We start from the raw sequence: 10,373 nt of genomic DNA, 5'->3' as shown, positions 1-10,373 counted from the left end.
AGGATAAATTATGGTTATGAGCAACACATTTTAAATTATCTCAAATTAATTTTCTAAAATAATAAATAAGGTTAGTATAGATAGGAAAAAAAAAACTAACGAATACCAGAGCCCCGTATCTTAACAAGAACTTGGATCTCTTGTTCAGTGTTGCAAAGCTCCTCAATCGTGACCGTAGCTGAGTTCCACAGAAGCCGCAAGCCACCTCTCAGCCCAAGGTATTGGTGTCCTTCCAAGAATCAAAAGGAAGTTGATCAAGACATTTCTGAGCTCCGAACCTTGGTTTCCGCAATAATCATCACATGGGGACGATGAATAGCAACCGAATCTTTAGCAGATTGGACAAAACCCCAGCTCCTTGCACCCCTACAGTTTCATCCTATCATGTACATCTAGTTTGTTAAGGTTAGGTAATAATAGCATAGACAACCCCTCTATCCTCATATCCATGTCTTGAAACTATATACAAATATATGCTTAAAAATAACATATAATAAATAACAAAACATATGGTTTAAAACTAAGTAAATATAATGATATCAAAATAAAAATTAGATTACATTATGATAAAACAAAATTTAAATATATAAATACATCTTATAAATAATACTACATATACTATAATTATTTATCATGATTATATCATATATTAAATTTACTTGTAACACTAATTTAATTAATAATTTATAATTAATTATTAAAAATATAATAAAAATCACATAAAAAATAATAGTAGTATATTAATAAAAACTGATAATGGTCATACAAAATATAGTTAATCCGCCGCTCTTTAATCTGCTACACATTCTTCAGGCATCAGGATCGAGGATATACAAATTTGAAAAATTTTCACTCGAGAAGTGGCATGCTGACTTTTTATTGTCCTACACCCGCCCACAGCGTATGACTTCCTTCTCCCCCCATTTTTTCATCTTCACCGTGTGTTAAGGTTTAGCAACACTCTCTTTCTCTCTCTAAACCCGTAACAGTGAAACCTTCTCCCCTATCAAATGGCAAAGGAGGCGCACGGTAGCCTCGCCTCCGACGCCGACGCCATAGAAGCGACGGCGGAAGATATCGAGTCACGTATTACCACCGCCATGCACTCTCGCGTTGGCCACTTCAAGGAACAAGCCGAGTACACTCATTCTCTCTCTCTCTCTCTCTCTCTCTCTCTCTCTCTCTCTCTCGCTGTTTACTTTTTACAGTCTCGAGAACTAGGTTTTCAGTATCGGATTCATGGTTTGTGAAATTGCCTTTACCGAGTTGAATTCTAAGGATTGTCATACCGGAATGTGTAATTTAGTTTTAAGTGTGAATTGCTTGATAATTTAGTTTAATTTGATTTTTTTGGTTGTTTGTTGGTAAGTTCGTTGACCTTCGAGGGAGTTCGGAGATTGTTAGAGAAAGACTTGGGGTTAGAGACCTTTGCTTTGGATGTTCAGAAGAGATTCGTCAAGCAATGCCTGCTAAAGGTACCTTTTTTTCTTCTCAATGTTGGGAAGCATCTTAGTCACTATCTCATTTGATAATTATTAATTAACGTGTGCTTTATTGTTTTATTTTCGTTTTATTTTTTGTTTTCCCTCTATTTTGCTGCTGAATGAAAGCTTAAATGTGTAATTGGATAGAAAAAGCATGATTTTGCTTTTATATGAAAGAAGTGTTAGGATTGATGTTTCATTGACTTTAGTTATTTGTTTTCCAGTTGATCATGTTTTTGCTTTCCATATTTCCCTTTTCTTTATAGCGACTGCTAAAGAACAAGAGATAACTTGCAAGAACATGTAGCAGAAACAATTGACTCGTTCCCTTTTCCAGAAAGTAGCAAGTACTGGTAATGCTTGCCCATGACTGGATTTGATCTACGGTTTATTATTATTTCCCTTTTCTTTATAGTTTTTCTCTATTGAAGTGGGGATAACATAAATCTAGTGACAACAACGGGGCAGGGCAGGTCGGATTTTTGCCCGCTCGGCTCCAACACGATACTCTACCACCATGCCCCGACCCCGACCTTGAAAATTAATTGTATACCAACCTGATCCAAGCTCTAACTTTTTTATTTGAAATTGTGATTAACTAAATTAAAAAATATTGAAAAAAATGCTTGGGATGACAAAGTAAACAAATATAAATTACAACTTAGAAAAAAAATAAGAAATGAAACTGAGAGGGAGACTTGGAAAAACAAATTAAAATGAGAGGGGGAAGAAACTAGTTTGAAATGAGAGTAAAGGTGGTAAAATGATGTTGGTAGTGATAAAAGTTTAAGGATTTTTTAACCTAATTAATATTAAAAAAAATATAAAGGTAATTTTGTAAATATCTTGGGGCGGGTTGGGGTGGTTTCATGTCAAACCCTCCCCAACCATTCTCTAAAGCTAACCTGACCTGACCCGACCCGAAACCTGATTTCAAGAAAAAAACCCGACCCTATTGGGTCGGTTGGCTCGGGACCCATTGATTTCGGGTTTTTCCTGCTACCCCTACATAAATCACATAGCTGTTATGTGTAAGGCAACCTAGGGCACATCAATATAACAAGGGCCACTCAACATATTTTGAATCAATTTCCAATTAGATGCCCATTCTATAATTTAATATGGTATCATAATCGACAGTATCCATGTCCATTGTGCTCTCTGTTTTAGGTTTGTTATACCTAGATTGAGATGTTCAGACCAATATGATAGGCTGTTATGTCTACTCATGAAGTTCATGCCCTGTATAGGTTTGTTGTCCTTGCATGTGAGGGAGAGTATTAAAATGGAGATCAAATAAATTTCACATCTGTTAAATTAGGGGCAACCTAGGCACATAAATATAACAGGGGTCTGCTCTACCTATTGCAATTCTAAAATTATCAATTTCCATACAGTAAAAAAATCCAGTTTGTCTATGCATAATACAAAATTTAAAGTTTGATATCCGTTTGTTGTCTGTACTGTTCTTTACTTGATTGTTGATAAAAATTGCTGCAGTTTCGATCCTCTGTTTTATGAAACAATGATATCTGCAGTTATAATTTTTCTCTCTCTGGACTTTTAGGCCCATGTCTTAGAGGGGAAAAAAAGATGAACTGACCTACTAGTTTGGAATAGAGCTCTAATTTACTTTTAGTAACATGAACATCAAAAGCCTTGTTGCTGCTGGAACTTTTGGATGTTAAAAATGTCATTTAATGAAGGAATGGATGCATTGTGGAATGTCAAGACTTACTGGAAAGGTGTTATTTGACTTATTTCATTTTCTCATTTCACTTCTTTATAATAATGTACAAAGAAGGAATGGATGCTTTAGAATGTGAAGACTTACCGGAAATGTGTTATTTTGTTCACTTGTTTCACTTTTACCTATTCTTTATTACAGTGTTTAGATGGTGCAAATGAGGATGGCTCCAAGAGTTCTTGTGAAACAGTGGAGAAAAATGTAAGTACAACCACTGAAGGAACAGAATCACCCAAAGAACGAGAATCTAAGAAAGAAGTAAAGGAACCTTGCTCTGAAGATGAGGAGAAATTAGATGGCTCTCCAGTTTTGGGCCTTCTGGCTGGATATAAAACTACAAAAGTTGAGAACAAAGAAACTAAAGAAGTTTCTGAGAGTACAATACAGAAAGCTATCAGGAAAAGGGCTTCATATCTTGAAGCTAATTCAGAGTAAGTTGCTAAATTGTTTGATAGGTTGCTGCCATTCTCACTATAATTGCTTGTCCATCATGTTACATCAGGTTGCTTTGTATGCTACCCTTTTTCCAGTTCCTTTGTATACTGAGGTCTAACATTGAACAATTGGTCTTTGATGTTTCAGTAAAGTCACAATGGCTGGACTTCGTCGGCTTTTGGAGGAAGATCTTACACTCGATAAATTTACACTCGATCCGTACAAGAAGTTTATATCTGGAAAATTAGATGAGGTGGGCATATTCTTTTGATGAGAAGTCAATTCAGCTTCCAAAAATATCATTTGCATCATAGCTTTCTTATGATTCTTTCTGTTAATTATCACTTATCAGGTATTAAAGTCTTGCGAAGTTTCTGCAGCTGCAAGTGAGGTTAAGAAAAAAAAACTCAATAAAAAATCTCTGATCAAACCTTCTAAAAAGGTCAACAAGAAAATGAATTCTGCTTCATCAGGAAGTGAGAATGATGAGGAGGAAGATGATGAAGAAGAACAAGAGGAATGGGAAGAGGAAGAGGAAGAGGAAGAGGAAGAGGAAGAAGTGAAGCCCAAAAAAAAGATCACTCCTAAAGGGAAGACTAAGAACTTTGAAGGGCTTAAAAAGCGGAAAATACCTAAAATAGAGGCAGAGATGCCTAGCAAGAAGAGAAGCAAACACACAGAATCAAATTCAGATGATAATAGCGATGAGGGAGACAGTGGGAGTGTCTCTGATGATGGTTGCTCTCGATCTTCTGTTGCGAAGGCTGTCAAGGTCTTAATTTTAGTTCATTTTCTTTCCAAAATTTATATTCTGATATCTTAAGTGTCTTTTGATTTGATATAAATTAAGCATCTTTTAGTCATATTATTAATATGCAGAGAAAAGAAACTTCTGCTCCAGTACATGGGAAACGTGTGGAACATCTAAAGTCGGTTATCAAGTCATGTGGGATGAGGTTTCACTTTGACCGACTCTTTTATGAACTTTGATTTCCATTGAAGTTGACCATGAGTTTATTCTTGTTACTTATTTTATTTATAGTGTTCCTCCCTCAATCTACAAGAGAGTCAAACAGGTGCCTGAGAATAAACGTGAAGCCCAGTTAAGAAAGGAACTAGAGGATATTCTTTCTAAAGAAGGGTTGTCTGCAAATCCTTCAGAAAAAGGTCAGGATTCTAGCCTGCGGACTACTGTTTTACTATTCATTTATGGAGTTGACCTTGTTTCAGAAAGCTCTTTGTTAGTGATAAAAGTGGGATTAAAGCTCTTTAATGCTTTGAAAATCTTTGGGAAAGGGAGAAATTTTATTAACTAAGTTTGTCATCTCATAGATGCCTTCACCATCCATGAGCAGGGATGATGATAAAACTTTCCATTAACTGAGAATTAATACCTATGTAAGAATAAAGCATGTCCTTTCCTGATCATACTATCTTATCTTTCATGTGGGACAAACTTAGTTTTGCTGGGTTGAAAGCTTCTGTCTGTACTAGGAAGGCTTGATGATAGTTAATTCTGATGTATTTGGAAAGTTCAATGATAGACAGCTATCATATATCTGGATGATTGTTTCTGTTTTAATATTAGGTAGAGAAATCTATAAAATTCACATGGGATTGCAGAGACTTCCATACCCAGTATACTACAAGCTGAATGTATTATGATCCACAACTTCATTATGTTCTACTTAATCTTATCTTTCAATTCTAGTAATGTATAGGAGTATTTTAAATTCTCAGAAGTCAAGGATGTGAGGAAGAGGAAAGAAAGAGCAAAGGAGCTAGAAGGAATTGACACGAGTAATATCGTGATAAGTTCACGTAGAAGGCCTACAACCAGTTTTACTCCTCCCCCAAAGCCCAAAATACCAGATGTTAGTACTGATGATGAAAGTGAAGAAAGTGACGAGGATGATGGTGATGATGATGATGAAGACGCTGGTGATGATGGCAACAGCCAAAGTGAAGAATCGGATGAAGGTGAGTATAAGGATTTGTTTGCATGTTTGTTAAAACAATTTATTGACCATCTTTATGAACTATCAAATATGGGTCACCTTGAATTAGGAGAACATAGTGGTTGTGATTGGTGTATGTGCTCTATGATCTTATTAGATTCTTTGTCCCCATGGACAGGAGTTTGTTAATAGTTCATTAGCTTTCTAATGATCAATAAATTTCACTCTTAGCCAAAGAAGGGATTATATGGCACTTTGTGAACCTATGATTTCAGAATTGGGTATGGGAAGTGTTTGTGATACTTATCAGAAAATCCGTGGAATGCAAAATGGAACCATTAGCTATAAAGTAGCTTTTCTCTGTTCTGATTCTCATTCAAGTGTCTCCAAGTGAAACCCAAGCATGCTGCAAACAAAGTTTTTTAAACTACATTTAAGTTGGAACGTTGGTTGCTTGTTCTAAGCTATCGTGTCAGATTTCTTATATGATTGGTGCATACATTTTGCAGAAGAAGATGAAGACAGTGATTGAATCCATACAAGGTGATTGCTGGCCCATCAACTGTTCGATTATGGTTCTGTATTATGTATTTTAAATTTTTATTTCTCACTAAGGTTTTCTTGTTACATAGTTGGTGTGGGAGTCAGTAGTCCTTGATAGAAAAAGGAAATGGCTTTTTAATTTTTTGATTAGGATGTTTGTATTATGAACGAGTACTGTGACTTAGGGTTTTCATTTTAGGCCATAGAATTTTGTTTGTTAATGCTACGTTTGGTTTTAAATGTGAGGAAGGGTTTATTGCCTGATTTAGGCTTATCCCTTCGTTATGAAAAGGAATTTAGGTTGATATATATATATAAAATATTTCTTTTTCTACTTATTAAGATTCTCATCTATGCTGTACACAAGCTTTGTTAAACAAGTCCTAGTAGTTTATCTTACATTTAAATAAAATAGAGAAGTATTGAAAGTTGAAATTGGATAAAGCAAGTGTGGCAAATGTCAAGCATAACCGGTTGCAAATGAATTTAACTCCTTTCTCTTAAAAATTTTACCAACTTGAATCCGTGCTTTTCCATGTTAAGTGTAATTAAATATTCACGTTGAGAGAATGTAAATTCGAAACTTAAAAGCAGTATTATTTAACTGGACACAAGTATATGGTGCAGTTTTTCCCTTTTTTTTAATCTTTTCAGTTTTTGTCTAAAATAGAAAAAGGATCAACATAGGCTGAGATTGTGGGATTAAGTTGAGGAATGCGTGCAGTAGGCTAGACTTACATGAATGAATTTATAGTGAGTTGCTGGGATTATGGGATTGAGTTTGCTGTCTCCATTGGGATGAGTGATTAATTAATCTGGTTTTCAGAAACTAGTACAACGAAGAAACATTCAAACTAAAAAAACACCTGGGTATTTTAACAGGCTAAAATCCCGTCCATTGTTTATTCTTAAACGAAAACACTCCCATAGTGGGAGAGATCAGGCTGAAACCATTACATACATACATACATACATACATATATATATAAAATAATATAAATCACTTTACAGCTTAAAAATCTCCACTGCAAAATGCAAATATAAAAAATTACTTGTTACATATTCTCTCATGCTTCTCCAGTATTCTCAGCTGGGATCTTCAAAATCCTAACAGCTCCATCGGTACTCTCTTCCAAGTTGATTGATTTACCACTGTCTGAGATTGGCAACTCTATGTCTTTACCACCTTCCTCTGTGTTTGAGCTTTTTCGGTCTTTGCTTTTACCCCACAGTACAGTGTAGAGTCCAAAGATTATAAGAACAGTCCCTATTATGCTGTAATTCATACATCGATATTAGAAATCAATAAATTTATTTTAAAGTTATGAAAAGGGAAGATTGAGGGTGGAAAAATCTTTGTAAGAATACCTTCCTAGGTGTATTTTCTCAGCTAATATCATTGATCCTAAAACTGCAGTGATGATCATACAAAGGGGACTAAAAGCTGTAACAAAAACTGGACCTTGTTCTCTTATCACAACCCCTTGTGCATAATATGCTATTCCTGAACATACCACTCCCTGATTTTCATCACAAAAGTTTTAGAAAAATGTCATGTTGTTAGATGAATGTTAATATATATATATTGTTTTTTTGGCACTTACGGAGTATACGGCAGCTAACAAGCTTGAATCCCAGCCAATTTTCCAGGCATTCAAGTCTCTTTCCATTGCAAATGAGACTGCTGCACCTCCTATGGTCCCAATAAAGCATATCAAAGCTGTAAGAGATAGCTCTGCTGGGTACATCTTTAATGTGAATGACTGAAATCAAAATTATCCAAAATCCAAGTTAGTAGGAGAACAGTTCATCATGAATAGATGTATATGTATATGTATATGTAAATGCTGACCTGCAATATGTAAAAGCCTGACCAGCCCCAGCATCTGCCCAGGAGCATTAATGTCCCAACAACCCAATGCTTAGCCTCAGCTACATTGGTTGCAGTTTGATGAGCTCCTCCTCCAAACTTCGTGAAACTGATTGAAGGACCTTTGTACAGTGTCATGATAACTGCACCAGGGACCATGATTGTTGTTCCAATTATCTTGGCTATACTATGGACCTTCTTCAAGTTTACTTTCTCCAACCTAATCCACAAATTAAGTTAATACCAAATAAAACAAAATCCAATATTAGTTTTGGTTATATCCACACATTCAGATATATGTCTTTAAACCCTTTAAAGGTCTTCCACATAAGTGAAAACTTTTTTGAAGAATTTATACATATTTTGTCGAATACTTATCTGTATCTAACCCTCAATTCCCCAAAAAAACCTAAATCTAGATTGTATTTTTATGGTTAAGAATTAGATAAATATCATTGAAATTGGTGTAGCATATAGTGAAATAGTAAAGTGCAGAAAGTCCTTTCAAAAAAGTTTGTGATGAATATTCCATAAGATGCATATATGAGAAAGATTGCATAAACCCAAACAACAGGAAGAAATGGAATATGATGATGCCAACTTCCAACTTAGGTTTTTTTATAGGTTTGGTGTAATGTGGGAGCTTATGTGCATTTTAATCCTACTTGTGTATTAATACCAACACCAACACGAGGATCTTACTTATAGAAATAAAAAAAAAATCGTATTAAATAATAATTTAATTCTAGTATGGAAAATAATACCTGAATATTCACATTTGCACATGCAACTTATTATTTTATTTTGTGTTTCCCACATTTGCAAGCTTATTGTGGATGTGAAGTGTAACTGTATAGTACCTGAAAATCAATGCCAATACGAATGTAATTGCAGGAATGACATTAACAGTGGCAGAAGCAAGCGTTGCCGTGGTGTATTTCATCCCCAGATAGTACAGATTTTGGTCTATCACTGGCCTGTTTCATCATCATAACTTATGCAAATGATTTTTCTTATAGTGTCTTTCATGGACTAAAAGAAACATGCATATATATATATATATGAAAGTTGATTCTTTCTTCAGGTTTTTAAGAAAAAAAATGCTTTCATTTGCATGCAACATGTTTCCACGTTCCATGAAGTGCAAATTTGCATAAAAATAAAATGGTTAGATCATTACTCTAGGAAACCAAGGACCAAGATTCTCAGGAAAATGGGGACAGTAAGCTTAGGCCTTATTTTCCTGAAAAAAAAAAAAAAGTAAGTAAAATCAGGATTTCGGAGTTAGCCAAAGAGTTTTGAATCCAAAAGGCTGAAGATTGAAAGAGAAGATGGAGGACCTTTCGAGAACTAAAGCAAAGGGTGCAATAACAATGGTGGCAACTAAATGACGATAAACAGCAAGAACATAATGGTTCATCCCATGTTGCAAAGAAACCATGGTGATAACATACATCCCTGCAAACCCAAACTGAAGGGACGTCATTGTCAAGTATGGCTTGGCCTTGTTTAGCCCTACTGGTAACTTCATCTCCATTTTGAAATAATTTCGTCTCTCAAAGTGAAGGATTATCTTTTTTTTTTTCTTCTTTCTTTTTTCCTTATCAACTACTGCAGCTAGTTGGATTGAAATTGGGATGGTAGCAAATGGAACGAGAGATGGATTTATAGGATGGTAAAAAGGTGAAGGGGAGGGGTCTCCAATGGGTGACATGTTAAAGATGTCGACTGCTCGAGCTCACAATGGATAGAGAAAAAGAAATATATATCAACATAATGACAAATTTGCTGCTCTAATCCAAATTGATTATTTTTTTTGGGTGATCAAGGTAAGATTAAGTAACTATACAACCATTCAATTGCATAGGATTATATTTAAACAGTAAAACGAATGACATATACGTGGTTATAAAAACAAAAATTAAAAAAATTATGAAACTCATGTTTCATCAATATTCTTCGTAATCTTTCTACATTCTTTAACATTATGATATATGATTTTAGTATATATATACACAATCAAATATAAAACAAATACATAAAATATTCACACGGGGAGAAGTAATCTATCTATTTATTATCTATAATATATAAAAGTATAACTTTGAAAAAGCTTCTGAATTTATTAAGCCATTGTTGTTGATTATATTATTGAAATTTTCATTTTAAATATTTTTATTATGAAAAATTCTTTGATATATTATTTATGAAGTTTTTAACACTTCATAAGCGGATTGAGAGTTTAACAATTGTATTATATGATATGGTAAAAAAAAACACAACCTAATACTTGTTATACCTTAAACTTGCTTATGGTATTTCTATATTTGTAAGAT

General features: G+C 34.4%; 2 protein-coding genes across 4 annotated transcripts; one reads left to right on the top strand and one right to left on the bottom strand.

Annotated features, from left to right (window-relative positions):
• Positions 1–777: 777 nt before the first annotated feature.
• LOC107962506 (DNA ligase 1) lies at positions 778–6,501 on the top strand. Of its 3 annotated transcripts, none has more exons than XM_016898916.2 (9): positions 778–1,138; positions 1,370–1,475; positions 3,373–3,662; positions 3,814–3,919; positions 4,019–4,438; positions 4,546–4,622; positions 4,709–4,833; positions 5,407–5,646; positions 6,134–6,501. In XM_016898916.2, the coding sequence occupies exons 1-9, from the start codon at positions 1,011–1,013 to the stop codon at positions 6,154–6,156; spliced, it is 1,515 nt and encodes a 504-aa protein (XP_016754405.1). In that variant the 5' UTR covers positions 778–1,010; the 3' UTR covers positions 6,157–6,501. The 3 variants fall into 3 exon arrangements, with proteins under 3 accessions (XP_016754405.1, XP_016754409.1, XP_016754408.1); XM_016898919.2 differs by lacking the exon at positions 778–1,138 and adding an exon at positions 3,052–3,229 and having other exon boundaries at positions 1,364–1,475; XM_016898920.2 differs by lacking the exon at positions 6,134–6,501 and having other exon boundaries at positions 784–1,138; positions 5,388–5,646.
• A 472-nt stretch (positions 6,502–6,973) lies between these two features.
• On the bottom strand, positions 6,974–9,693 carry LOC107962507 (WAT1-related protein At1g21890). Its single transcript, XM_016898921.2, has 7 exons — positions 9,378–9,693; positions 9,218–9,280; positions 8,898–9,014; positions 8,020–8,257; positions 7,772–7,930; positions 7,536–7,687; positions 6,974–7,442 (listed from the first exon to the last, which is right to left on the bottom strand). The coding sequence occupies exons 1-7, from the start codon at positions 9,572–9,574 to the stop codon at positions 7,235–7,237; spliced, it is 1,134 nt and encodes a 377-aa protein (XP_016754410.2). The 5' UTR covers positions 9,575–9,693; the 3' UTR covers positions 6,974–7,234.
• Between the last annotated feature and the right edge of the window lie 680 nt (positions 9,694–10,373).

Source organism: Gossypium hirsutum, chromosome A06 (assembly GCF_007990345.1).
Source record: "Gossypium hirsutum isolate 1008001.06 chromosome A06, Gossypium_hirsutum_v2.1, whole genome shotgun sequence".
In the NCBI taxonomy this organism is placed as follows: Eukaryota; Viridiplantae; Streptophyta; class Magnoliopsida; order Malvales; family Malvaceae; genus Gossypium; species Gossypium hirsutum.
This window is presented reverse-complemented; position numbering and strand designations above follow the sequence as displayed.

What these genes read in the sequence shown, in the direction of transcription:
- LOC107962507 (XM_016898921.2), bottom strand. Translation starts at nt 9,574, where the DNA reads ATGGAGATGAAGTTACCAGTAGGGCTAAACAAGGCCAAGCCATACTTG. An exon ending in TGTTAGCTGCCGTATACTCC is followed by an intron (nt 7,688 to 7,771) that starts GTAAGTGCCAAA and finishes GATGAAAATCAG; the next exon opens with GGAGTGGTATGTTCAGGAAT. An exon ending in GAGAAAATACACCTAGGAAG is followed by an intron (nt 7,443 to 7,535) that starts GTATTCTTACAA and finishes TATGAATTACAG; the next exon opens with CATAATAGGGACTGTTCTTA.
- LOC107962506 (XM_016898916.2), top strand. Translation starts at nt 1,011, where the DNA reads ATGGCAAAGGAGGCGCACGGTAGCCTCGCCTCCGACGCCGACGCCATA. An exon ending in CACTTCAAGGAACAAGCCGA is followed by an intron (nt 1,139 to 1,369) that starts GTACACTCATTC and finishes TTTGTTGGTAAG; the next exon opens with TTCGTTGACCTTCGAGGGAG. An exon ending in CTGTTGCGAAGGCTGTCAAG is followed by an intron (nt 4,439 to 4,545) that starts GTCTTAATTTTA and finishes ATTAATATGCAG; the next exon opens with AGAAAAGAAACTTCTGCTCC.